This window comes from Leopardus geoffroyi, chromosome E2 (genome assembly GCF_018350155.1).
Source record: "Leopardus geoffroyi isolate Oge1 chromosome E2, O.geoffroyi_Oge1_pat1.0, whole genome shotgun sequence".
In the NCBI taxonomy this organism is placed as follows: domain Eukaryota; kingdom Metazoa; phylum Chordata; class Mammalia; order Carnivora; family Felidae; genus Leopardus; species Leopardus geoffroyi.
Window position 1 is genome coordinate 23,095,360 of NC_059335.1, and position 27,957 is coordinate 23,123,316.

Below are 27,957 nucleotides of genomic sequence, written 5' to 3' on the forward strand. Positions count from 1 at the left end.
AAAATTGCAGATGGTCCTATCAGAGGGAGAGAGGGCTTTGAAGGGTCTTGCACTAGCAGTCAGATGCCTGGGTCTGGAAGTCAGGCACATCCCTTCTGCTCATCACTTACTGGCCAGAGCTGGGTACACGGCTCCACCTGCCACAGAATGCGGGAAGATGAGCAACATCAAGGACAAAGACACTTGTGTAAAAACTGGCTGGATGAACAAATCCAACGGGTCCTGGCAGTTTAATGCGATCCTATCATGGAAGGAATAACAGCCCCCGAGTCACGTCTATTTCTTTAAGATCTGTGTCGCCTGCCCATACACATGTATTTCAGAGGCTCAAAGCCATCTCTTCATGCATGAAGAGAGGGTGTGAGCTGTTTCACCTTCTCCCCAAATTTCCTCCTCAAACTAGCAGTGAATCCAGTAACAGTGAGTATACCTGGCTGTGTCATTGTCATCTCCACGTGGGCAAATGCACTGCACAATTACTTTAAACCAAGAGGGAAAAAGTGGTTCTTGATTTATATCACACCCCTTCCCAGCGACCTTCTTTCCTTCCAAACCCAAGCTGGAGGTTCCTCTGACTTCTGGCTTCATGAGGTCCCCTGTCCCTAGTGGAGGCTGGGAAAGCATTCCCGTCTGCTCTGTGCGGCCTTGGCCAGGTGCCCGGGGCTGTCCTCCAGCCTGGGCTGTATCCAGCCAAGGGTGCAGCTGGCGTCAAAGAACAGGAGGTCATGGCATCCGGGCTTAACATTCATACATGCCTGCAGAGAGGTTATTTCAAAGTTGTTTTTTATTCAACTGTTATTCAGCAATATACAATACAGTTTATAAACAAGTGTCTGACCTTGTTTCCAATCTTTATTTAAAAATAAATATTATTGACAGTGAATTTTAATTATGATAAGATGTATCTTTTTTTAATCAAAATGTCTCAAAAGAAATAATTTACTTTAATAAAAAAAAAGGAAAGCCCCTAAAGAAAAAAAGTAAATAAAAAAATCCCTAAACACAATAATCTACTAAAAATATTTTGCTTTGTCAGAAAGGCTTTGACCCAACATTTTTACATAGTATCCTAAAGATAACTGCTCAACAGTTCGTGCAAAATGAACACTTGGAGGAAAAGTTTAGAAAAGAAAAATACATTGAAGTAGAGAACTCACTGATCCCATGCATACCGCATGGTCCAAATTCCATCTTATTTGGAAACTAGATGCATTATTTTAGGTGTTCTACATTTGTGTAACTTCCCCAAAAATATGATTTATTTTCCACATGGACTTGGTCATGCTTCTCAGTCTCTCTGTGTCCATCTGGTGACGCGAGCCTCACGCCGGGTCTGGGCAGGCCGTGTGGGCGGGCTGAGGTGTGGGGGGGATGGCTGTGTGTGTCAGTGCCCCACCAGCAGGCGGAGGAGCTTATGCAGAGCCAGCAGGAGCAGGGACAAGAGCGGGTCTGTGGCGGAGCTACGGCCAGTGCCTGCAGGGGGCGAGAAAATGGGCACGGTCAATGCCGGATTCACGAGAACCTAGCGGCCACGGGCAAACCCGGGAGAATGAGACGTCCTCCAACTTGGACGTCTTGACCTCAGTACTCAGCTGGTGCCTAGTGGCACTTCTGCACAACGATGAAGCATTTTGCTCTTTGTTATTTACAGACCACACGTTTTAGGAGCCTACTGTGGTCAGACACCAGGTACCCCTGGCCTAAAGCCGTGTGTGCTAGATCGCAATTGCAGTTCTAAAGTCCCAGTTGTTATTTGAGCTGAATAAGAAGACAATATGCCAACCACCACCCCCCTACTCTCCCCAGAACTATATTGGAAAGTGCCTTCTGCATCAAAGGCCCAGCTTCCCCTCTCCTCCAAGGATACTCCATGATTGCACACAACTCCAAACCTTCCAACCCCTGCCTGAACTACACAGCTTAGTATTCACAGATGCCGTCTTAGGCATCCTGATGTTTCTGTGAGTCTTGTTTTCATGCACTGTTGGTCTAGCCTACCTTAGGGTCAAAGTGGGGAACTCAGAAATCATTGGTTGATGGAGGTGAGGGGTTCCTGGTTCCTAGGTTCTTGGAGGAGTGACCCTTGCATTGTTCTAGTGAGGTCACTTCCATTTGCTTAACTTGGGCCCCTGGCCCACCACTGGAACTGTAATGTGTGCCTTCATCCTGCCTCCCCTGGGCCGCCTGCCTGGTGTCTTGCCCATCTGTCATTGGGGTCTGCGTCTAGTGGAAGACCTTCGGTGCAACTGGAGGAAAGCCTACCCGTGAATCACAGGCTTTTCCCTGGAAGGTGGGATGCTCCAGGGGTCCTGAGAGGAGCCAGGGAAGAAGTGCTACCCAAACCGTGGGGATGACGTCACTGTCACTGCCACCCTGCTTAGGGTCAGACTGCATTAATGTAAACAGTTTCTAGCCCTACCCTGCTCACTTGTACCATCTGGAGGCCTCTCTCCTCCCTTCACTTCAGCCAGCCAGCTGGGCTGGAGCTCTGTGCCTGGATGGAGAGAGGCAGGAGGCCCTTCCCTGTGCCAAGCAGATGGTACAGAGGCTGTGGCCGCCTCTGCTTATCTGCCCACGGGAGCTGCAGCCAGGCAGGCCGGGTTTCTGGCTTTCCTGACCAGGCTGGGCCTGAACCCATGACCTTCCCCTCTCTCCAGTTGGAAGAGCCATTAATCTTCTATCTAAGGTGTTTCCCCCAATCCCAAATCCATCTTGTTCTGGCAATAACTGTGTCCTGGGCCTTAGTGTCCCTTTGTGAAAGGAGGGGGTAGGATAATGACCCAGGGGCCATTCCTGCTGGAGACTCCGAGATTCTATGTGCCCATTTTGGGAAACACAGGCTAGGTTCAAACATCTGAATGAAAAGGGGGTGGGAGCCGTCTGCAGTGCACATCTCGCCCACCATTACTTGTTTCCATGCATGGTCTGAGACCCCGTGGAGAAGCACAAGGACAGGACAAATCCAGGTGTGCTAACCTTCCTCTTCAGACACTAATTTTTTACACAGTTGTCCCTCCTGGCCCTGCTTGCAGACTGGCAGGAACTGACATTCTGCCCCTTGCCATCCATCCATGGAGAGGACCACGGTGTGGCCATCACTCCCAAGACTCGGGTCCTCCTCCTCTGCTGCTGTCACTGCCACACATCACTGGGAAGAATGAGGGTGGACGTGGTGATGGGTGTGTTGATGGATGGCCAGGTGCCTGGGCTCAGGTGCACGGAAACCAGCGGTGCTGCTGGCAGAACGCTGCCTCCTGGCCACACAGGGCTTGTGTGCCCAGACTGGGCCCATTGGCCTCCAGATTTCCTGGCTCAGAACTTCACGCTCCTGCAAACCCAACACGCAGGCAGGTGCAGGCAGGATAGAAACAGCCACACGAGGCCCTGGAAAGCAGATGTCTGTGTGCAGTAAAACATGGAGCCTCAGGACACACGGGCGCAGGACGAACGGCAATTGGGCTCTCAAGCTGGACAAGGGAAGTGTTGCCTGTGGAACTGGGGACAGAGGAGATGTGAGGAGACATTTTAATTTGCCTCCAGAGACTGCTGACTGGCCTTTCCCGCTGTCACAATATCACCTACTCACAATGAAAAGTTTTAAAATTGCACAAGACTTTCCAAAGACCCCGGGTTGAAACAAGCAGCCTGCCACTCTGTTTTGGGCCAGAGTGGGAGCAGCAGAGGCCAGGGGCTGAAGTGGTGGCTCCTGGAGACCAGAGCCTGTGGAGGGCAGACACCAGAGTCTGTGGTGTCTCTGCTGGTGGATGTCTGTGGGGGCTCAGCCAGGGTTTGGCTCCTGGGTGGCACCTCATCTACTCCCTGGCCCAGCGTCACCACAAAGGGGGCCAAGGGAGGTGGTCAGGGGCAGCAGGCTGGCACCTGGAAGAGAGGCTTTCAAGCAAGCCAGCTGTGTGACCTGGGGCAACACCCTTTACCTCTCTGGGCATTGTGCCACCCACTCTATAGAATGGGGATGCGCATATGCATGGCTCTATAAAATTAACACGTGCTTGGCATGTCTTTCCAGGTTGGGGTCCAGATCAAGCAAGATCACAGTGGTAGATTGCAAAAATGGCCACAATCTCCTTCCCCCCTCACCTCTTAGATCCCAGCATCCACACCCTGTGATAGTGTGTCCCCCCCATCCCTCCGAGATGCTGGGCTTGGTCACATGACTTGCTTTGGCCAGTGAATATTATCAAATGTGAAGTAAGCAAAGCCTTAAAAAAGTGCTTGTCTAGGGGCGCCTGGTGGCTTAGTCGGTGAGTGTCTGACTTCGCTCAGGTCATGATCTCACAGTTGGTGAGTTCAAGCCCTGCGATGGGCTCTGTGCTGACAGCTCGGAGCCTGGAGCCCGCTTCGGATTCTGTGTCTCCCTCTCTCTGCCCCTTCCCCGCTTATGCTCTGTCTCTCTCTGTCTCTCAGAAATGAATAAACGTTAAAAAAAAATTTTTTTTTAAGTGCTTGTCCACTGAGGCTTGCCCTTCCTCTGTGCCTTTTGTAACCCACTGCCTATGAACAAGACTGGGCCAGCCTGCTGCAGGATAAAAGCCATGACACGTCCCAGCTGGGCTCCCTCTAGCCCAATCAGCCCTCAGCTGAAAGGGCAGCTGTCCACATGAGCAGGAATGAGTCCACAAGAGACTGGCAGAGGAGTTTCCCGACTGATCCACAGGATCATGAGCTAAATAAATGGTTCTCGTGTCATACCAAAGCCACCGAATTTGAGCGTCCTCTGTTACACAATTACGTAAACAGAGTCAGCTGCTCCGAAAATAGATACAATTGAGAAGGGTAACATAACTACTTCTCTGAAAAGCGTTGGAGAAAATATAATATGGGGGGTTGTCCTTCCCTCAAGAGGAATGTTTTCCAAGATCGACAACTGTTTAGGACATGGCTACCGGTCCCCTTTCACCGCCCCCAGCGTCTGCTGCCTCAGTCCCTGTTTTTGCTTTCCTGGAGTGAGGCAGGACTTCCCGCTATTGCCTGGGGCTCACCTGGACCCTCCAGGGCCAGGAGGATGCCTTTGGCTCAGCTGAGGTAGGAGCTCCTATCTTGGCCTCTGCAGTGTGGGGATGGCTCTGTTCCTATGAGGCTGCTGTGTCTGGATGCTAACAGTCTCTGTATCTATTTCCTCCCCTCCTAAGAGCACCAGGAATAGCACTGGAACACGCAGAAGTTTATTTGTCATGATTAAGCTGGAAAATCAGGCTGCTTGAAATCAGGCTGGAAAATCAGAGGTGAGGGAAGCCCTCTGATGGAATAGTGGCTGATTCATTCTTTGATTTAACAAGGATCATCATTTTGCTAATCATTCTTAAAGAAATCAAAGCTGCTTTGGCTCTGCGAATATTAGCTTTTATCATTGAAATGGTGAACAGGATAAGACACCTGCTGGAGCCATTTAAGAGGCTCCCAAAGAAAACAGTGGGGGCACTCAGCCCCCACGGGCACCGCAAAGGCACCAGCCAAGCTGCTTCTGACTGGGAAATCCCACTTTTCCATTTACACGGCAATGGCAGAATGCCAAAAGCCCCGTCAGAGAACAACACAGAAGCTTTGAGGCCTGGTGATAAAAGTGAAGGAGGAGGTTTTGCTTGGTTGGGTCATCCTCTGGGACCCTTGCCTGCACTGGCTGGAGGCTAAGCCCATGAGTCAGGTTCCTGGTGGGGCAGTGCCTGCAGGGGAAGCAGCTGCCCGCTCCCACTCTGTCTCAGACTCCCACAGGCGTGGGTGCACTGAGGGGACCGCCCCCGCTCTGTGGGCATCAGGAGCATGGTGAGCCGCTCCCCAGCTGACCAGTGGGGACACTAGCCAGGGAAGCCACTGTCCTCCCTCCCTGTGCCCTGCTTGTCCTTCCCAGGGTCACAGATGGTTCCCTGGCTTCGGGGGTGACGTCTGCCCTGCTGTGGTCTGTAGCCCCTGTCATGCTGGCCGCGGGCAGGAGGGACCTAGGGGCCTGCTGATGATCTGCTTGCTGTACTGGAGGGGTTGCCTGGGTCAGAGCTTTGCAAACAGTACCCCTCGGAGTCCAGGGTTGTTCAGGGGCTGTTTTTGTGTTTGTTTATGCTATAGCTTGAAAACTAAAATTTGGTTCAAGTTTGTAAAGAGTAAATAAAATTCAGATACATTGGAGGCCTAGCTCTACCTACAGAAAAAGATCCTGGGCTAAGTTGGAGGTTCACTCTAGCCACAGCGTGATGCCTGGCCTTTCCCCGTCCAGCATTGCACTAGAACATTCAGAAGCTGACTACAGCAGCCAGAGAACTAGTCCAGTCTCTCTGGACAGAGCCATCCCACCAGTAAGCATGGGTATCCTGACATAAGGACTGTGATGGGGATCTTGGGGACAGTCCCCTCCATGTCACACAGAGCAAGGCCACATGAATATTCTGCATTTCATGCTGTCACAACACATCTCTTAAATATAGGCTTCTAGGCTAGAAAAGGTAGGAAGTCAAGTGAGTGCCCTGGACAAGACCCCTGTCAAGGCCAATGCTCAGTGCTGGGCCTTTGCCCTTTTGCTCTGCCTCAAAGTGAGAGAAGACAGCTGGCCCCCAAGAGGCAGCAACCTTCATGGGCTGGCCTCGGACATGCGCTTAGACATGGGATGGAGGCCTGTCTGGACTGGCCCTCGCTCCCATTCCCACCAGTGCCCTGCCCATCCTGGACCCACAGCAGAGGGCCAGCCCCCAGTCGAAGGAGAGGACACCCTCTTAGAGCAACCCAGTGCCAGGGAGCAAGAGGCTTCTCTCTGGGTTTAGAGGGGTTTGTGGAGTCAAGCAGAGAGGGCATGTAGGAGTCACCCTGGCCATGGTGGAGATGCCCGTGATCTGGAAGCACCAGGCCAGAGCTGAGGGCAGGGTTGGGGGCACTTCTGGGGGCTGGCCTCTCCCTCTTCTTCACCCTACCCCCTTCTCCAGCCCTGCCTCACTGGCTACGAATCACCATCTCCTGCAGAGCCCAGGGGCAACATCAAGGAAAAGGGGAGGAAAGGAAAATGGCCACTGGAGGCTCAGTCTTGTCTGCAGAGGGGTCTGACTTGGCACACAGAGTTTCAAACATTACAAATTGGGGTGCTTGGGTGGCTCAACTGGTTAAGCGTCGGACTTCGGCTCAGATCATGATCTCATGGGCTCAGATCTCCCTTCATGGGCTCAAGACCCGCATTGGGTTCTGTGCTGACAGCTCGGAGCCTGGAGCCTGCTTTGGATTCTGTGTCTCCATCTGTCTCTGCCCCTCCCCTGCTCACGCTCTGTCTCTCTCTTTCAAAAATAATAGACATTAAAATTTTTTTAAAATAAAAATTATGAATTATAGGGGCACCTGGGTGGCTCAGTGGGTTAAGTGTCCGACTCTTGATTTCAGCTCAGGTCATGATCTCACAGTTTGTGAGTTTGATCCCCGCATCAGGCTCTGTGCTGACAGTGTGGAGCCTGCTTGGGATTCTCTCTCTCCCTATCTTTCTGCCCTACCCTCTTGCTCTCTCTCTCAAAATAAATAAACAAAAACTTAAAAAAATTATAAATTATAATCCAACATGTAAAACTCAGAGACTTTTACCTGAAAGCACAGATTCAGGTAACCCTGGGCACGGTTTCCTCCAAGATACATGACCAGTAGCGGGCTCCTCTTCCGGCAGGAATCTGCTGCTCCTTGCTTGCTCCTGACCCCCAAATGGACCCAGGGTGGCTGCTAGTTCCCTTCTTGGCCCTCAAACAGTTGGGGCTTCCTTTGTCCAGCCAGTCTCATTCCTCTCCACCACACTGTCTGGCGCTCGGTGGGGGCTGAGTTTGCAGCCTCTGAGCCTCTGCTGTAGCATCCAGGAGGCCTGGCCAGGGTCCCGTCTTGGTTCGTACAGCACTGTGTGAAGCTGGCTGTCCCTGCTCTGACGCTCCTGGCTTCCCCATGGCCGCTGTGCCCACCTCCCTGTGGCTCTCTACCTCCCCTGGATGCCGTGGCGAGCAGGCCGGGCAGCCCGGCCACAGCTGAGCGGGAAGATGCCGCCTTGCAAGGAGGCTGCTTCCCTTGTTGACGTTTTAATTAAAGCCTCTTCATGGATATTTATTCAAAGGGAGTCAGCAAGGAATAACCGGGCACTAACAGAATTGGACAGAATTAATTTCTGCCATAAAATTAATGTGTGCTGGTAACTAGGGCAAAAACTAGGCGCAACCAGTGCCGTTGGGCTTTAAAGGAAACAGAGACGTTTGGAAGGAGAGCTGAGTGTGGATGAAGAGATGTAGGAGAGCAGATGGGACGTGGGTCCCTTGGTCCCGTGTTGATCCACCCTGCTGGCTTGGCCTGCCCAGGTCCTGGGTTCGAACACAAGCTGTCCTCCGGTAGCCTCAGTGTCCAGGCAGTGGGGGGAGCCTAGGCACTCCCTGGGGTGAAGGGGGGCAGGGGCAGGTGTGGGACACTCATTTTAGCCTTGTTTGCTGTGCCTTCTTTTCCTTGCCATGGTCCAAGTGACCTCCTAAAGCATCTTCTTGTCTCCACAACACCCACTGCTCACCCCCCTCCTCCAGACACACCCAAGAACTCTCCCTGAGGTTCTAACCTCGATGCGGCCCCTCTACCCACAGGAGAAAGAGCCTCCGGCTCAGTGCCACAGCTAGGACTTCTCTGTGACACTCCCAAACAACCTCGCCTTTGCTGTGCCCGGCCAGCTGACCTGCACTCCAGTCCACTGTTCCTGGTGAGTGCCTACAGCAGACTCTGGGCTCACCTGCAGAACCTCCTTGTCCTTTGTCTAGTTCTGACCTCTGCCTCAAGCCTGGAACAAGCACTACCTCCTCCAGGAAGCCCTCCCTGAGCACCTAGGCACAGAGGGCTTGGGACAAATGTCTGTGCTGTTCATGTGGCCCTTTGTCTTCTCCCCTTCTCCCCCCACTCCCATAAATGCCTTTCTTACAACATGTCCTACCCCTCCACCTTTCTGGAAGCCCAAGCACCAGAGGGCTGGACTCAGACCTCCTCCTCTCCTCTGCCCCCAGCAAGCAGCCCCACCCCCAGCAGAGAATGGATCTGATGCTGGAGCAGATGACCAGCAGTGGGGAGTGCATGGCAGGGGGCAGACCCAGCCAGGCTCGAGCAGATAGAGGTGATCAGCTTCAGGATGACTACAGCAAGCTGGCTAGCTCTTGTTCAGACAGGCACTGTCACAGGTATATTACATCAAATAGAATCCTCATAACTGTAGGAGTCACTCTTTTATTCCTACTCTACAGGTGAGGAAACTGAGGTCCAGAGATGTGAAGCAAAGTACTCAAGGCCTAGGGTTGCCAGAGAAAATACAGGACACCAGTTCAATTTGAATTTCAGGTAAACCATGGATAATTTTAAGTACATGTATATCTCAAATACTGCACGGGTCCTACTTAACCTAAAATGCTACCTCTTGTTTATCTGAAATGCAAATTGAACTGGGGGTCCTATATTTTTATTTGCTAAACCTGGCCCTACCAAGGCCACACTAAGAGAAATGGCAGAGCCCGGACTTGCACTCAGACAGTGTGGCTGCCGTCCACACACCTACCCACCACATATGCCACCTCTCGGGACCAAAGAGCCGGACCCTTTCCCCGATGCCTCGGCTTGACCCCAGCCCTAGGCTGCTTCCAAGGGAGACCTCAGGGGGGATGAGATGTTTTTCTGTATTTTAACCTTCGTAATAGCTTTTTAATGCAGCCAACTTTGTTGTGAACGCCTTTCCAGCTTCTATTTCTTTTGAAATTAGATCTTGCCTCAAATGATCCTTTAATGGTGTCGCTTAATGAAAATGGTAAACAGGTCTTTCTGTGTGGTCAGGAGGCTGGCATTGGTAGGGCTAGGGGTAGCCCAGACCACAGTAAGCATCAGGGTTCTCCCCATGCGGGGGTGGTGGGGGGCCTCTCTCAGTGCTGGGTCCAGGTCTCAGGGGGATCCCCCACCGCCCATCCAGATTCTCTGAGCTTTGAGCCTGCAGGATGCTAACAGGCACATGATTCTGGGTTCTCAGTGCCAAGAAAATTCTCTCCCTTCACCCTCTCAGTGGACTTAGGAGGTAGAAGCCACTCCCCTCTCACAGGCGAGACCCAGAGAGGTTAAGTGGCTTCCCTAAAGTTGCACAGCTAGTAGGCAGTACAGATACAGGAGTTAATCTGCAGTGACTCCCTGGTACCTGTGAATCGAACCTAGATTCCTTAGCCTGCTCGAGGCTCTTCCTGACCCCAACCCAGGGTCATTTCTGCCTCCCCTGCTTCCACGATGCTTCAGATGCCCCCAGCCCCAGTACACTGGGGTGCTGCATGGAAGCCACTCATGCTGTCCACTTCACTAGTTAGCCCTATCCTGTCTCCTCTGGCTGCCCACAGCCAACCCACCCTTCCCTGCCAGCCCAGCCCAGAGCCACTTACAAGGTGGCTTCCAAAACAGTTCTCACTCTGTGCACTTCTCCGCCCTGGCCCACCTTTGCTGGTCCTTTTACCCTCCTTTCACCACATCAGCTCTTTCCTGACAGGGCCACGTTCTTGACCCACATCCACTAGCTCTAAATAGCCAGGTCCCTACCCAGAAAGAGGCCACAGTGCCCTTTGCAAACACAAAAACACGTCACCTGCAAACACACGATGCCCCCCAATCCCCCAGGGGCTCCATCCCAGGTTGAAGACCTAACTCCTGGCCCCACCCCAGACCACCTTGCAACTTCACCCCTCCCTTACAGCCCCACCATCATCCGTGCTGCTCACCCCATGTCACCTGTCTGCCTCCTCTGCACCCCCAGGCCTCCCTCAGACACTGCATCCCCCAGACTCCAGCTGGAGGCTCCCTGCATCCTATGGGCTTTACAGCAAGTTCTGATCCTTCCCAGCTGTGTTTGGTGGCCACGGAAGGCCTACCTTTTGAATCCTCTCTCCCACCACCCTGTGCGTGTCCCACACATAAAATATTCGTCAAATGAATGAATGGGAGTCCTTCTTAGGTGTCCCCAGCTGGTCTAAGCAGCCACGATGCACCAGACATCCACCAGATGCTTCATGCTTGGAATCTCATTTTTCATCTTCAAATACAAGCTGGTGCTGGAGGCCCATCGCTATCACCCTGATCTGACCTTTCAACTGCCCGAGACTGTGTGCACACATCTCTTTGTCCAACTTTTCCTCAAACTAGTTTCACCATTTCACATTCATTTTCCCTGTATTCCGATTTCTTTATTAAAAAATTTCTGTTCTATTAGGTCACATGCAGCTTTGAAAGCCACTTCAAATTATTTTCTTAGAAGGTGGCATACTCACACACACACACACACACATAAACATATTTGTATACTCTATATAATTTATATACTTACATATTATATACATATATATATATATGGGCTATATCAGTTGCTTTCAAATCTTCTAAAGCAGTAGAACCCCCATTTTAAGCTAATTGCTGCATGGAAGCCTGATATCTCAAACCATTAGAAAAACAGAACAGGTCTGTTTGACGCTGGGGGTAGGGCTGGGGCTCAGGGTTCCAAGGAACACTGTTTGGGAACCATTCACCAGAGGCTCAGGTCTGAAACTCACAGACCTGTGGATGCTGGGGTACTAGTGTGACCATTACACAGATAGGGAATGGGCTTCAAATGAGTGGACCCTGCCCCTCTTTGGGGGCATCCTGGCCTTTTTAAATCCCTCATGTCCCCTCCATAGCCTTCATGTCCCTTGACACAGAGTCTGCCTCACATCCCCTGGCTCACGCAAATGTTAGGCACTCACTCAATGCTGGTTCAGTGAAGGCTGTTCAGTGTGTGGGTCCTTGCCTCAGCCTTCTCACCCTGCTCCATGGAGGTGGGCCTGGCCAAGATGAGGAGGAGTGACAGACAGGAGCCCCGAGGGCCAGGGAGGAAGGCCTGGAGGCCCCTGAGTCTGGCACGGCTGGGACACAATAGCAATCCTTTCCTCTAGGCTCTGCCTCCATGGTGCCTAGATATTTCTTTCTGTTTCATGCTGAGGACTTTTCTTTAGAACACAATTTAACTGAAAAGGTTAACACATTTTAATTGCCCAGGGATAGTGCTCTGAAAATTCTAGAACATGTGCTCATTAAATAAAATTAGCACAGAGGAGCTGCCCAGGATATGTCACGCATTAAAATATGACTCTGTAGACTAGCATGCATTATGAATTATTGCCTTGTGTATTTTTTGTTACATTAGTCTTTAATGCGAATACAGTTATTCATCTGCCCACCTGGAGATTTGATTTTTTACATGCTTGAAAAAATGTATCCACGTTAACTTTTACATGGACAATATTCAGCAAGTCTTGGTCAGGCTGCATTCACCACAGTAACCAGTGTTCAGCATATGGAAAGGCCCCTGCTCATGTCCTTCACTGGGAGTCATGCTGGTGCCTTGTAAAGGCTGAGGTGTTGGGGGAGCTGGAGCAGGCTGGGGACTAGCTGTGTCTACTCACCCCACCCATCTTACTATGGTCTGGGGACTGCAGAGAGAAGCAAGGGCTGGCATGGAATTCTGGGCCTAGTCAGTTTGTGCCATGCCACCACCTGGGACCTTTCTCCCTGTAGCCTCTATCCTAGAAGATATGGACTGAGTATGCAGTGTAACATGTGGGGAATGCCAACGCTGGGCATGTCTGCAGCCCCAAGCCCATTCATCCTGCAATACCCAACTTGTCTCCCACGTGGACCCATCTTCCCATTCCTGTTTCAACCACGTATCCACTCTTCCTTCCATCTCCCCACTCACCCATTCACTCACTCATTCACATTCTTCCTTCCACCCATCCACACCTCATTCATCCTTCCATCTACCCATCCACCCACTCATCCACCTACCCATCCATCCATCCATCCATCCACCCACTGATCCCTCCATCCACACCTCCACTCATCCACCCATCCTTCCATCCTTCCATCGACCCACCCATCCACTCATCCTTCCATCCACCCATCCATCCATCCACCCACCCACCTATCCATTCATCCATCCACTGATCCCTCCATCCACCCACACCTCCACTCATCCTTCCATCCATCCATATTTCCACTCATCCTTCTATCCATCCCATCTACTCATTCTTCTATCCATTCTCACATCTATCAATCCTTCCATCCATTCATCCACATGTCCACGTGTCCTTCCCTCCATCCACCCATCCACACGTTCACTCATCCTTCCTTCCACTCATCCCCTACACTCTCATCCATCCATTCACATCTTTCCCTTAACTCAGACACCAGCTACTTGTTTATCTACCTATCCACCTATCTATCCAAACAGGTAGTCCAAAACCTGTCATCTCTTAGCAGGATCACTGCCTCTACAGTGATTTCTTCACATCCACTCTGTCCCCACTTCTCTAATCTTCACACTGCAGCCAGAATATCAGTTCCAAAAACATCATGCCCCGCCACCCACTTGTTCCCCATGCTGTTGCCTTAGGACAAAGCCAAAGCTCCCATCTCTATCATAAGGCCTTATGGAGTTTGAGCTCTGAACTACTCTTTACTTAAATTTCCCAACCCTCTTGCACTGTTGGTGGGAATGCAAACTGGTGCAGCCGCTCTGGAAAACAGTGTGGAGGTTTCTCAAAAAAATTAAAAATAGATCTACCCTATGACCCAGCAATAGCACTGCTAAGAATTTACCCAAGGAATACAGAAATGCTAATGCATAGGGGCAGTTGTACCCCAATGTTTATAGCAGCACTTTCAACAATAGCCAAATTATGGAAAGAACCTAAATGTCCATCAACTGATGAATGGATAAAGATGTGGTTTATATATACAATGGAATACTACTTGGCAATGAGAAAGAATGAAATATGGCCTTTTGCAGCAACGTGGATGGAACTGGAGAGTGTTATGCTAAGTGAAATAAGTCAGGCAGTGAAAGACAGATACCATATGTTTTCACTCATATGTGGATCCTGAGAAACCCAACAGAAGACCAGGGGAGAGGGAAAGGGAGAAAAAAAAAGTTACAGAGGGGGAAGGAGGCAAACCATAAGAGACTCTTAAATACTGAGATTAAACTGAGGGTCAATGGGGGGTGGGGGGAGGGGAAAGTGGGTGATGGGCATTGAGAAGGGCACCTGTTGGGATGAGTACTGGTTGTATGGAAACCAATTTGACAAAAATTTCATATAAAAAATAAAATCTTGCTTAAGGCATTAAAAAAATAAATTTCCCTCTGTTCCTTTTCTTGCTTTGCTGCCCCAACCACAGTAACTTTTTGTCAGGCCTTTGTACTCCCCTGCTCCCTCCTGCCACAGGATCTTTGCACATGCCACCCCCTCTTCCCCGAAGGCTCTACCCACTCCCTTTACACTCTCTCTTTACTCTTAACCATCTTTCAGATTATGGCTCAAGTGTCACTCCCTCAAGGACCCTTCCCTGACTGAGTCAAGTCCCCCTATTCTTAGCTCCTTAGAGACCCATGGGTCTCTCCTTTAGAGTAACCAGCCATGGGTATATATTTCCACTTGCCATGTGACTATTTGATCAATGTCTGTTTCTCCTTCTATCAGACTCTGAGGACCTTGTAGGTCTTATTCACATTGTGTCATCCATACCTAGTTCCTGCACATAAAAGATGCCCAATTTGACATTTGTTAAATGAATGAATGAATGAATGAACTAGTGCCAGGCCCAATGAACATGGAATAGGGAGGATACCGATATGAGAAGGAACTGGGCCTGTCTCCCAGGGGCATCAGTCTGGATGGGGTAATCAGCTAGGCACTGACTCCATGACAGGGAAGGAAATGTTGGGGGCCCTGAGACAGCAGTGGAGCCCTTCTGGGTACTCAGGGTGGATGAGACCCCTTTGGCTGCAGGGTCAGCAAAGCCTTCCTCCCTTCTGTGAAGTGATCTCCACTGGTGCCACCCTTTCTGAGTCCTTCTTGTGCCCCAGCTAAGCCCTGAATTCATTCTCAGAGCACTTCTTGCTTATTCTGATTGCCATGGTGAGACTGTGAGCTTCTTCCTGAGGTGGGGGCTGAGTCTACCTAATGCTCTGGGAAGACCCCTGCCCCTTGGCTCTGGCCATACCAGATATAGTTGGCCAAGAACCCCCACCCTAGCTCAGAATGAGCCATGACATGATGTCAGCTCTCCCTCCCCCGGGTTTATTAAAGATCCTTCATCTGGGCCAAGTGGCATTTGTATGAGAATCAATTGTAATAAAAGTTGCTATAAGGGGACTAATGTTGCAGCTGGGCTTTCCTGGCTTAAGGAAAACTGACATCCTCCTGAGGAGAGCTAATGGCAGGGGGCCAGGGATCAGCAGAGTGAGAGGCTCTCTGTCTCTGGCGACAGCCAGTAAGAGTGAGTGGGCCTCTTTTCTGGTGAGCCTGTGTAAGCTCCCTGTGCTGGTGGGAAGCAGGCTCACGTGGGGCAGGCCAGGAGCGGTCCTGGTCTTCTGGCCCTGCAAGCAGCCTGCTATGCTCCCAACACCTCCTTCTGGTGGTCTTTGTCCTACCTTCTCCTCACTGATCCTTGAGTACCCCTTTGTTGGCAGGCAGCAGGCACTGTGAGCCACAGGGAGGGCATTTGGGTAGGGCGTGAATAGGAAAAACAAATGCAAGCACTTGCATGGAAGAGCCCGGGCATGCCCAAGCCTATGACAGTGGCCCCAATCCCCATCACTTCATAGGCCCATCCCTGTGAAGCACTGGGCTTGCCCACAAAACCTCCTCTGCCTCTACTGGTAAGAGTCCCAGTGAGGAGGACATGGGGCACCTCCTCTCCAGCCCAGGCCTGCTTTGGAGGCTCTTTGGCTAGTTGACTGCCACTGAGGGGGTTGTTCCTTCTGTTCCCTTCTCCTGTGGAGAGGCTCTCGTCCTGTGCTGCAAACACCAGCCTCTCCTCAGAACTTGGCTTTCTAGCCACTAAAGGGCCCCCCTCTTCCCATCACAATGGCCTCCCTGCTGCCAACAACCTATAGAACAGTGAAGCAAGACCAGGCATAACACAGGTGCACCGTGAGGCCTACAGGCAGGTGTGCAAGTGTGGTGGTGTAACTTCGGGGCTGGACGTGAGAAGCCATGATGAACCTGTCCTTGCTCACCAAGGAGCTCCGAACTCATGGAAAATAGCCACAACCAGGCAAGGACGAGGACGTGGCATCCTCCCCATTTCCTACCCTCCCCCTTCGAAGTGGCACAGAGAGAGAAGGACAAAAATAGCAACCTGCTGAGCCATTTGCAATCTGAAGGCACTCTCTGTTCTGAAGCTAGCTCATCAGCTTCCTTCCATCACCTTTAGCTCCATGATGCTCACAGAATGTGCAGAGGGAGAAATGTCTCGGAGTGAGGTCTCAGATAGGAACACCATGAAATGATCCTGGACAGTCAATTCCATTCTTGCAAATAATGCAGAGAACAAGAACCAACATCTATTGAGCATTTTCTAGGTGCTAGGTCTCCTGAAGCTCAACTCTTTCTGTGGATTATCTCCTCTGATGCTGTCACTTGTTCTCTGTTATGGGTATGGGTGCCATCCAGATGAGAACAGATACAGAAATCACATGTGGGGTGCATGGATCAGGATTTGAATGCAAGTGGTTGGACTCATGCAGAGAATGGGAAGCACGGGACTTACAAAGGTTAAGAAGGATAAGGCACACACTTTGATATCTGGGCTGTCAGAGCTCTATAGGGCCCAGAAGTAGGGAGAATGTTATGTCACCCAACCCTGGCTTAATTATGAACCAGCTAGCTGAACAGTGAAGAGCATTTGAAATGTCAGGAGGAAGAAAGAAATGTCTGGAAAAGGTGGTGAGGATAACTTCCTCCTGAATGTTCTCAACCTCTTTCGGGTTTATGCTTTGTCTCTTCCACCATAACCTGTCTCTTAGGTTGCTCCTGAGAGAACTGACCTCACCCAGGCCCCTCCCCCTGGGCTCATCCCTTAATGGGCACTGGGTGTCCAGCAGGTGCACTCAGGAGGTGCCCTGTGTACAGGTGGCCTCCACAGACACCAGTGGTCTGTTCCCCATGGCAGCCCTTCTGGCAAGGTGGTCACTTCTGAGCTGGACAGAACAGAGCCCCCAGGGGTAGCTAAGTGTGGGTGGATTATAAGTGGGGAGAAAGCTTTTGTAATGGCCACTTTGGCTCTATTTTGTATAGACAGAGCTCCCCCTTCCCCTCAACATTCCACTTGAACCATAAACACCAGAAGCCAGTCCAAAGTAGCTTTGATGTTTCAGCCCAGGGGGGTGGTAATGCAGAACAGAACAACCAATAATTTCTAGAAACAGCCTCCCCTGGGATTGCCAACACAGGACTTCACAAGACCTGCATCTCAAGGGCCATCTCATGGAGGGTACAGGTCTCACTGGCCACTGAGGGGCTGCTGCTGAGCCCCTCCAGCGGCCACTTCCATGACTCACTGCACAATAGCAGCTAGCCTGAGCCCAGAGCAGGACAAATTGGATAAGTTATCTTAGTATTTACAGTACACCTTCCCCAAGAGCACCAAAGCCACTGACAAGCAGGTTAATTTCCCCAGAAGCCCCACCCCAGGGAAGGAGGTTTGTCACCCTTTAAGAACAGGTAGGGATCAGCAGTTACAGGTGCTGGGCCTGTTTGCTGGTCATCTTAAACTTTCCTGCAGCCCTTACAGAAGACAAAGGGAAGCTTCTCACGCTTCGGGTATGAGTTTCTGAGAGATGCCTGGTGATAGTCAGCAAAGCATGGGGGAATAGAAAAGATAATACTTTTTTTTCTCCTGTGCTGCAAAGATGTGCTAAAACCAAGCTGCCTTCTCCCATAAAGCTCAGGGGTTTAGACCACAGCCAAGCCCTTGCCTTGGTCCACATGGGGCAGAACTAATCAATATCGTATTACAAAAGCACTTGACCTCATTTATCCCCACAGATGCTTGGGGAATCCTTAATATTCAGAGCTTTAAAAATGTGCGCCTGGCGTATTTAATGAGAAGCTCCGTGGTGGGTTTGGCTCCCAGTGACATTTAGAAAGGCCGGCTCTCGGCTTTTCTCATGGGGGCTGCCACCCCAGCTGGGGAAAGGGTCTGGGCCCTGGGGACGGACTGTGAGATGAAGTGAGGCAAGAGGAGTTATGGAGAATGGCAAAAAGGAGGGAGACCTGTGATATGTGCGTGTGGCACATAATCAGTGCTCAGTAAAAGGTAAGTATTATTTATCACCATTAAATCCACAGTGTAGCCATTTTATCCTCAATTTGGGGTCTCTCTTCTGAGGAGAGAATGGCCATGCAGTGAGCTGGCTAACGACTGGACAAATGCCATTCCATTTGGTGTGACTTTCTCTATTTGTGTGGTACAGGACAGGGAGGGAGGTGAGGCCTCCAGAAGCTTCCGCAGGGCTGACCTAAGCAGGAGGACAAAGCCCCAGGTGCCCCTTCAAGTCAGAAATCGCACACTGTCTACAGGAAGCTTCCTCTGATTGCCTTAGCTGGAGTAGGGCTACCCCCTCCTGGGACTCCCACTGACACAGACAGCTTTGTCCTGGACATACATGGGCGCCCTTGCCACTCTTGAGCTGGGCCCATGGCTGGCCTTGCCAGTTCCCACTCATGGCAATCACATGACAGGCTGATGAGGGAGAGGACGCCATGCAGCCAATAATCACACACATTTGCTGCTGTCAGGGATGATGCAGGCATCTCTCGCCAGCTGTGAGACTCAGCCATTTTCTTTATGAAATCCTTTAATTTTCTCTTTCAGGATGCCCAGGGAGCCTCTCCCTCTCTTCTCTGGGACAAATTGTGCCAGATTTATTTTCTCTTTAATTATGATCCTCGTGTCACATCGGAGCTTGAGGGAAGAGTGGATTGTTTATTTAAGCCAATTGTTTTTGGGTCCTCGTGGGTCCAGGGAGATGGGAACACTGGGTGACTGCCGCCTGGCCCTGCTGGCCTAGTTGGAGACTTTCCCAGCTCCGTGGAGATTGTCCCAGGTCATGCCGGCACCATTTCCGCCAGCTTTGTCAGCCACGGGGGCATAGGTTGAGAGTGAATGCCTTCACCTTGTCCACAGCCCCCTTCAGTCATGGTTTACGGTTGCCATGGAGACACCCAAGGATGCTCCCCTTGATGGCTCCCAGCAGTAAGAGCCTCTTTAAAGCCAGCACACCCATGGCCTTGGCTGTCTTTCTCTCATTAGGAAATGAAATATTGAGAGCCAGTTCTCCGTGTGGGCACCAGGCAGGAGTTTGCCACATCAGCCGGTTCTCTGTAGGGGCCAGGGCACCTCTCCCTGGAGCTGGAGCCTTGAGACTAATTAGACGTTCACATGCCACAAGATCTGAGCCCCAGGTCCTTGCAGAGGGGATCCTCTTGCCAACATGCAAGCCAATCAGTTGCTAACTGTATTCTTCTGAGGCCACACTTAGCTTCACTGTGGTGCCTTTCCAGATTAGAAGGGTTTGTCTGGAAGGTACTCTGTTTTGTTTTCTCTCTTTCTCTCTCCCTCTCTTTTTTTCTAGAAATGGCAATCAGCAACAAAGTGTTCATATAAAATAGGTCAGTGTTCAGATTAATCAGGAGCCAGATTTATGAGAACGTGGCTAGGAAGGGGCCTGGTCTCCTGTGCCAGCTCTGCTGTGCTAATCCAGCCCATGTTATTTTTAAGCACAAATATCAAAACGTCTCTTGACAAATGAGACGTGAAATGAATGAGTTTTTGCACATAAACTTTTAGTACAAATATGTATTTGGCTGTGTTGGGTGCAAGTGGGGCACAGGAAGGGTTTCCTGGCCTGGCTGTGCAGAAGCTGAAGGGTGAGGGAACCCCACCCTTTCTCTGTCATCACCAAAGTAGCTTGCTTGAATAACAGAGTACCACAGTACTGTCTGGGACTTCTTCTGACTTTCTTCCGGGAGTAATCACTTAACCGGTGACCGTCTGGGGAGGTGGATTGGGACCACCATTGAGGCTGCCATTCTGAAACAGCCAGAGTGACCACTTGACCCGGCCTGGGATGACCTTTGGGTTTGTCTTGGAGCTAAGGTGGAACTTATCTTCCGCTCTCTGAGAGTCAGGTTATTCCCTCTGTTCCTCCCCTCCCCCCCGTCCCCCCCCCCTCCCCCCGCAATCCACCTTTCTCCACTCTGCTCTGAGCCTCTGGGCACTGGTCCGTATAGGCTGCATCAGCCAGCACCCTTGCCTCTGCTCTTAGGGGGGTTTGGCCAGTAGGAGGCCCTGACGGGAACTGGAGGGCAGGAGGAAGTTGAGGTCCTTGCTGGGCCATCGTACCAAGGCCACAGCTCCTGTCAGGCAGGTCACTCCATCTGGCGCGCCCCTCTGGGTTATACTAACCACTCCCCCTTTGCCATTAGAGGTGCTAATGGCTCCCACTGCCACTAGCCCTGGGGACTGGCACTCACCCTTCTCTGGCTGCCCTAACCCTGTCCACACCTTCAAACACTACTCTCATCGCCTCTCCCCCATGACCCTGTTTGAATGTGCCATTTGCTTAACCAAGCACCCTGACTGATAGACTCTGTCAACAGTCTATCACCTTGCTTGTGAACCAGGTGGCAGCGGTCCTGCCTGGTCCCCTGCCCTCTAGGCTGCTAAGAACTGAGCAGGGAAGGCCAAGCCTGAGGTCGCTGTCTCAAGCTCCCTCTCCGGTTCATGCTGCTGGCAGCTCTGGGTGATTGGCTGGCCTGCTGCACCCCAGGGAGGCTCAGCAGGACTACACACGGCTCAACAACACAGCCTTGAAGAAAGGTTATTAATGCCTGCCACCAAAAGATAGTCTTCAGACTTTGCCCCATCGACAGCCCCAGCCTGGGTGGCTTTGGGTGGTGGGCAGGATGGGACATTTAAGACAGCATGGGTCCCTCCTTGGGATCAAGATAATTCAGGTATGTTTGTGGGTTAGAAGTCAGCTAACCCATTTCTCGATGCGCATATCTCCAGAGGTGCCCACTGCACCGCGACTCTCCCAAGACCTTCACCTGGAGACAGGAAGATGTAGGCTTTCTGGTCTTTTGGCAGAAGGCCCACCTTCTGGCCTTCTGAATGGGAGTTGGAAAGAAACCTGGGGTTCTTTCTGAGATGTGTCTACGTGGTTCCTGGCCTATTCAGGAGCTGGCAACAGTTTTGGGGTGACAGAGACATTAGGGGCCACCATACCCCCATCCTGGTGGCACTTCCCTGCCAGGGCCTGATGGGAGCCTTCCCTGCCCTGATGGGAGCCCAGCTGGCTGTGCTTTTTGGAGGGAAATGCACACTACAAGCCACTCCATGGGAGGGCAGAGGAACCCCAGCCTGGGCTGCTTCCCTGATCTGTGCAGGCATTAAAATACTGCCCTGTGACTGGCAGATGCCCAAGGCCCCACCTGCTGGGAGGTCCTGGACACTGTGCCATCAGAACTGAACTGATGTGAGGACCCCCAGATCTCCCAGAAAGAAGGGTACTTACTATCTGTGCCACCCTCCACAGACAGGTTCCCTGTTGGGATGAGTTGCCCTAGAGCCCCCTTGTGGCCAGCCCAGAGACTGAATATCTGACTAGCAATGCGGGGCATAGTCCGATCAGCCTTGGTTCTGCTCAAGGTGTCAAGGTTCTGGCCAGGCGGAAAGGGAGATTCAAGCAGGAATGAGCCCATAGCCTTGGTCTCATTAACACCTTTTGTGAGCACTACCAAGTTTATTCTCAAAGATCTCTTTCATATAATACTTCCTTGACCAAAGCCTTGACCAAAGTCTCTGTTGGATCTGCTGGGCATTCAAGGCCCTCAGCAGCTTGGCCTCCAACTGCCAACCACTCAGCCTTATCTCCCCCATCCCCTCCTTTCTGGCCAGAGCAGGTAATGACCAAGGTGATGACAACAAACATTTACATAGAAATCTCCATACTGAGCTCCCTCTGAGATCAGGGAATACCATTCTATTTTACAGATGAAGAAATATGTTCAGACATGTTAAGCCACTTGCTTAAGTCATACAGCTAGTAAGCCATGGAAGCACAGCTCACATCTGGGCTTCTGCCTTCCAAATCCTTTGCTTTGCCACTCCACTCATGGTCTGTAGAACATCCCATAAGAGTGCAGCAGAGGTGCTTTTTTTTTTTTTTTTTTTTAATCATGCAACTAAGCCAATTGCAAGTCAATAACTACTTTTCCAGCACACCTACTGTGTGCTAAACAGAGATGGCTAAGTCCCCCCAGGATTTATGCTCTCCTTCTACCCAGAAGAGAGGAGGTCAAAAACAGCTCCTAAGCTAACCTTGCATCTATGGGGCACTAAGTGGCTTAGTTCTGGCCAAAAGGTGAGGGTGAAGGTAATATATACCACTTCTAGTCCTGGGCCTTAAAAACCTGCCTTGCCAGTCTCTACAGCAGCTTTTCTCTGAGAGAATTAACCCCTACCAAAGTGATTTCAGTGGCTATTTTCTCAATCTTCCAAGAATGATACACACTCTGCCCCAGAGCTGCCTGCCCTGGCAGTCAGTATGTTTTCCTGCTCTCTGACTCCCCTCTGCCTGCCCACCTTCCATCTCCCCCAGCCCTTTTGGCTCCCTAGGAAAGCAGGCCTTAACATGTGGGTGCTCTCCTAGCAATGACAAAGCTCTATCCTTACTTTCCCATCCCCCAAGAAGGCCCAAAGGGGACTATTTATAGCACAGCCTGTGCCTAGGACCATTCTGGACTTAACCAAAGAGAGCAGAGGCTACTCAGCCAGGCCCAACCACACAGCCTTGGACAAATTCTGTCTGTTCCATCAGTCAATCAGCATCTAGACACAGGATGCCTGAGTGGTAACCACCTCCTTCCACTCTGGATGCTAGCGCCCCACCCTCTAGACTCTAAGGACCCCAGGAGAAAAAGGTCCAGTTCTCCAAACTCATCATGAGAGGGGTCCTCACACTGGAGCCGCTTGCCTACTCTTACCCAGAATTTGGGGCAAGGCCGCCCCTCCCCCCTTCGTAAATACAAGTCTTGAAAGCTTCGAAGCAACCAGCAATAAACAGGAAACAACAAGAAGAGAACCCAAGCCAGGCTGCAGAAAACTTGCCCCAGGCGCACGCACCCACGTGAACTACCACCACTAGGCAAACCCAAGTGCCAGAGCAGGGCTGCCTCTCTGGCCAGAGCCACTCAGGACCCTGTCCCCGCAGCCCCCGTTCGAGCGCGCCCCCCTCTCTGCACACGCTCTTACCTGAGCCGTGCCTCTGGCGCAGAAGGACCGCCTGGCCCAGTGGCGGTGACGCTGACGAAGCAGCGGCCGCAGCCGCGACAGTGGTGGCGGCTGCGTGGGCCGCAGAGGCAGCGGCCGCCTCTGGGACTCCGGGACCTGGGGCGGCAGGAGGACTCCCCGGAGGCCGGCTTTTGTCGCCGTGGCCGGGGTCGGAGGTGGCTCGGCCTGCGGCGCCGGTGGCACCCAAGTTGTTGGAGTTGGCAGCGCTGGCGGGGCCGTGGCGACGCGGACCGCTGCTCTGAATGTGGGACACGGCCTCGGCGGCCTGCATGTTGGGCGGCGCGAAGCGCGAGAGCACGCGCAGCAGCGCCTGGGCCTTGTGCTCCTGCGTGTCGTCGTCGCTGTAGTCGGACACGCGGCATTCGTACACGCCCTCGTCCTGCAGCCGCACGGCCGACAACCGCAGCCTGTGCGAGATGTCATTGCCCTGGACGCGCACGGTCTGCAAGACAGCAGGGGCTGGGGTCAGAAGGCCGGGATGGACAGGTCCGCGACGCGCTCTCCCTGCCGGCGAAGTGCACCTGCGCCTAGCTCTGCCATTGCGCCCCCATGCCACAGCACCCCAACACCTCTGGACGCAGGTTTGCCTGTCGCGACCCGGTTTTCCTTTCATTCCGTGGCTCCCCAGTGGCCTGGGGCTCCCAATCCTGATTGGATCTTGGATGGCCCTACCCATTGCATCGTGTCCCCATCATCTTAACCGAATTCATCACGTTGCATCCTCCTGCCAAACTATGCTTCTGACCTTCAGAGCTGCAGAACCTACCCGTCCTTCCTCCCTCCTGCATCTTGGAGAAGTCTCAGGCTCGGCCTCCTGTGACTAACCACCCTCTTTGCTGCATGGCCTTAAGCCCAGCTCTCCACATCTACTCACACCAATGTTTCCTTTACTCTGGATTTCAGAGGGCCTGGGTAGTGCCGGAAGGACAGCCACTCTGCTCTCAGAGTACACATAAAAACTTGCCCTCCTCCCCCGCCCCCCAGCTCTTTACAGCTAACCCTGCGCCCTCCCAAGGAGGCGACGCTGAGGTTGCTGTTGGGCCCCCAGAGCTTTGCTACTTCGCAGTCTGCTTTTCAGCGCGGCAGCCTGAAGCTCCCGACCAAGCTCTCCTCCCCCGCGTCCTGGAGGAGACGTGGGCAAGCAACAGCTCTGGGGCCCTCACCTCGGAACCTAGAGCTCTATGAGGCCCTGGTGGTCTCCAGGCCCCGATACTTCCACGCTCCAGCTGGGGAAGCGTAGACGCATCTCCTCCCGAGCCTCTCAGCGCCGCCAACCCCCGCCCCACACCTTCTTCCACAAGGAGCCCACTGCGCCGGGCACAGGACCCGGACCCGAGGCAGAGGAGAGGGCTGCGGCGGAAGGCGCCACCTGGGCGCCGGGTGTGTGTATGTGTGTGTGCAGGAGGGGTGGGCCCACAGTCGGAGCACAGGTCGCTGCTAGCGCAAGGAGCAGCGCGCTCCAGTTGCTGGGAGACATGCCAGCAGAACAGAGGCAAGCGGATGCGCAGGGGCCTGAACGCGCCGGCCGGCTGAAGGAGAGTTTTACAGGTGAGCGCCGAACGGAGAAAGGACCCTTGATTTACACAAAAGCGAACCCGATTCCGCTAGCGGCGACAGATGGCCCCTCGACCTGCCAAGCAGCCGACTATGCAGGGCTGCGAGTAAGGCCCTACACCGCGGCGGCCGCTGAGCCTTTCTAAAAGGGAGGAAGATGTGGGGCGCGAAGCGGCCAGAAGGGGTCTCCCGCGGCCCGCGCTGGGCTCCACACTTACGCTGATTTTAGTTGCATCCTTATTTGTTACCTAAAATGCAAAGAGGGAGAGAGACACATTAGGCTCTCGGCCTTCAGGCTCCGGGGAACTCAGATACGCCTCCGGCAAGGGGACTCTCTGCGGGCGGGGTAGGATTCGAAACCGCTCGGGAAGTGGCCGGGGCTGAGGGCACGAAGGACATCAGGATCTCCTGGAGTTTTACCCTGAAGGAAGCATGGTGCCTGACCTAGGAGGGGCTGCCCTAGCACACCTGCCGGCCAAAGAGGAAAGGCTGGATTGCCAGCAGGGTGGGAAGAAAGGCTCATCACCCTCCCTGGAGCATCCTCATTCCCTGCGGTGTTTCCCTAAACCCGGTGGAAAGCTGGATGGAGGGGCCGGTGTATCTGGACGGGACGCAGAGGGAGACGTGAGCAGTAACTCTGGGTGGGACCTTGGGTAGAGGGCAGCTGTGTGTATGTGTGTGTGTGTTCGAGTGTACATAAGAGACTGGTTTAAGAGGCCTACTGACAGTGGGAGCCTTCCCTCCGATCCTGAGGTGCACTGCGGGCCTCTGGAACCCAGCCAAGAGGAGCTTAACTCCTTGGCCCTGTGCCCCAGGAACCTCGGAGTAGCAGAGGGCCGGGAAAGCCTGGCCCTACCAAGTGGTCTTCCTTCAGGACCCAGCACCCATCTGACTCCGGTGCCCGCAGCCAGCAAGCAAGAGCAGTCGAACTGGATGAGGTGTCGCTTTTTAGCGGCAGGCTGCAGTTCGGGAGGTTTTAAGGGAAAGGAGAAGGATTACCAGGATTTGTGGGTAACGATTGCTGCTGTTGAAGATGCTGTGGGGATGGGGAAGGTGGGAGATGGGCTGCTCCACCATTGCGCGCCCTGCCTTTTCGGCCAGGATTACCCCAGCCGCCCCGGCCTGAGCCGAGAGAGCGCCGGCGCCGCGTGGGCGGCGGGTTACCTTGCTCCGGGCGCCGGGCACGCTGAGCGCCAGCTCGTGCAGCAGCTCCCGGGGCGGCTCCTTGAGGTACCACCACTGAATCTCCAGCGAATACGAGGTGGCTCCGCTAGCCCGGAACGCGCAGGGCATTTCGATGTCGTCTCCCTCCCGTACTGTCACATCTTTGGGGACTTCGGTAAATGTAGCTGGGGGCGGGGGAAGAGAGAGGCGTGACCAGCTGTGGGGCGGGGGCCTGGGGCAACCCTAAGCAAGACGGTGCGTCCCCGGCTCGCCGGCCTTGTGCTTGCCACCCCCAAGCCACAAGCGTGGCCCAGGCGTTAGCAAAGTTCGGTCGAGCGGCTGCCGGGCCCTAGCAGAGATCAGCTACCGCTGCAGGCTGCTTCCCTCAGGATCGGGCGGGGCAGCAGGGGTGGCTTACGCTTCTACCCGGCGCCCAGCCGCACTGCCGGAGCCAGGCTGGGGCGCGCCGACTCCCGCTCCCCGCGAGCCGCCTCTCCGCAACCCGAGCACGGGTCCGGCTCCGAATGACCCCGGCTCGAGCGCCGCAGCTGCGGCGACCCTTCGCTGCTCTCCTCCCCCTGCCCCTCTGGGCCCGGGCTGAACACCGGGATTGTTGGAGACCGTGAAGCCGTCCCCTTCTCTTCTTCCTCCTGCTCCTTGGCGACCGGGACAGGCTGGCTCAGGCGGCCCCAGCAAGGATCCCCTGAGCCCCCCGCGGCAGCAAAGTTCCCGCGCTCACCGTCGGCCACGAAGAGCAGCAGGGCATGCAGCAGCAGCGGCGGCAGGTATCCGAGGGCGCCGAGCCGGTTCCGCTGTTCCATCTCCCGCGGGGGGCGCGGCGGCGGCGGGGGCCCGGGCGCGGAGAGGCGGCGGTGGTGGCAGCGTGGGCTCGGATCCGGCTCCAGCTCGGGCTAGGACGCCTCCGAGCCTGCCATGGCCCCGCGCGGCGCCCCCTCCCCCGGCCGCCGGCGGCCGCCAATCAGCCCAGCTCCCTCGCCGGCTTGCCCGGCGCGGCTCCGGCGGGGGGCGCTGCGCGGGGGGCTCAGGACGCGAGGTCCCGCCGGGAGGCTACCGGTGATCTGTCCGTGCCTCCTTCTATCCCGCTGTCCACAGGACGATGGGGAACCGCAATTCAGTCTCTGCCCGGCGGGCCGGACAGAGGCTGGGCCGCCCCGGGACCCATCCCTTGCCAAGGGAGTGCGCGCCTCAGAGCTGCGAGCTTCTGCTTCCCAGTCTCCTTATGGTTTGGCTCCCGACTGCCACCTCCTCTGGCTCCCGCCGAGCTCTCCCGCCGCCGCCCCCGCTGGTCCCTTCGCGGCTCTTTCCGCAAGGCGAGTGGGCGCTCAGCCGCGGCGCGCAGACCTGGCGTCCGACCCAGTGCAGCGCGGGGAGAGCGGGTCCGGCGTGGCGGACCCAGAGACGAAGAGAGGCGGGGAGAGGGGGAAGGGAAGGGGAAAGGGAGGAGGCGGTCAGTGGCTAGGCGCGGAGCCGCCTCCACCGCTGCATCACCCCCGCCCTTCGCTCCCCTTCCACAGCCGGCACCGCCCCCGCCCCAGAGCGCCCCCCCCTCCAGGGGGTCGCTTGGAGGGCCCACAGTCTCTGTGGTTGGAGCGCAGCCCCGCCCAGCACCCGCTTTGGCTGGGGGTCCTCCCACCCAAACTCTCCCTGGCTTCTTCCCAATCTCCCTCTCCCGAGACGGCCGCTTATCCTGCGTGCCCCGCGGCCCTCTCCGCAGACCCCCGCCCTCAACTGCTTACCCCAGTTTGGGCAAAGAGCTGCACCGCTCTTTGTCCCAGGCCCAGGCCATGGCTGGTGGGTGGGCGCCAGGGGCCGGGGAGAAGGGCGGAGCGCTGTGCTGGGCTGGGGACGAGGCCGGGTGACGGAGGCGACGCCGGGAGTCTGCAGTGTGCGAGCGAGAAGTGAGCGCAGAGCGCCCGGCGAGCAGGTGCCTGTGGCGCGGAGAGCGCACGAGCAAGCCAGCGAGCAGCGGCCGTGAGTGACGGCAGAGGCGGCGGGGGTGGGGTGGGGTGGGGAGCGCCCAGCACGACTCAG

At 54.0% G+C, this 27,957-nt stretch overlaps 1 protein-coding gene across 3 annotated transcripts; it reads right to left on the reverse strand.

Moving 5' to 3' along the window:
- Positions 1-765: 765 nt before the first annotated feature.
- Positions 766-27,915, reverse strand: VSTM2B (V-set and transmembrane domain containing 2B). Of its 3 annotated transcripts, XM_045442619.1 has the most exons (6): positions 27,663-27,914; positions 26,645-27,267; positions 25,906-26,090; positions 24,960-24,989; positions 23,149-23,629; positions 766-1,473 (listed from the first exon to the last, which is right to left on the reverse strand). In XM_045442619.1, exons 2-6 carry the CDS (start codon positions 26,724-26,726, stop codon positions 1,385-1,387), a joined length of 867 nt encoding a protein of 288 aa, XP_045298575.1. In that variant the 5' UTR covers positions 26,727-27,267; positions 27,663-27,914; the 3' UTR covers positions 766-1,384. The 3 variants fall into 3 exon arrangements, with proteins under 3 accessions (XP_045298575.1, XP_045298577.1, XP_045298576.1); XM_045442621.1 differs by lacking the exon at positions 24,960-24,989 and having other exon boundaries at positions 27,663-27,915; XM_045442620.1 differs by lacking the exon at positions 27,663-27,914 and having other exon boundaries at positions 26,645-27,433.
- Positions 27,916-27,957: the final 42 nt, after the last annotated feature.

Bases quoted from the DNA above. Each gene is read 5' to 3' on its own strand.
- VSTM2B (XM_045442619.1), bottom strand. From the start codon at position 26,726: ATGGAACAGCGGAACCGGCTCGGCGCCCTCGGATACCTGCCGCCGCTG. The intron at 24,990-25,905 runs GTAACCCGCCGC...TTTGCATTTTAG, and splicing joins TGCCCGGCGCCCGGAGCAAG to GTAACAAATAAGGATGCAAC. The intron at 23,630-24,959 runs GTAAGTGTGGAG...GCTGTCTTGCAG, and splicing joins AGGATGCAACTAAAATCAGC to ACCGTGCGCGTCCAGGGCAA.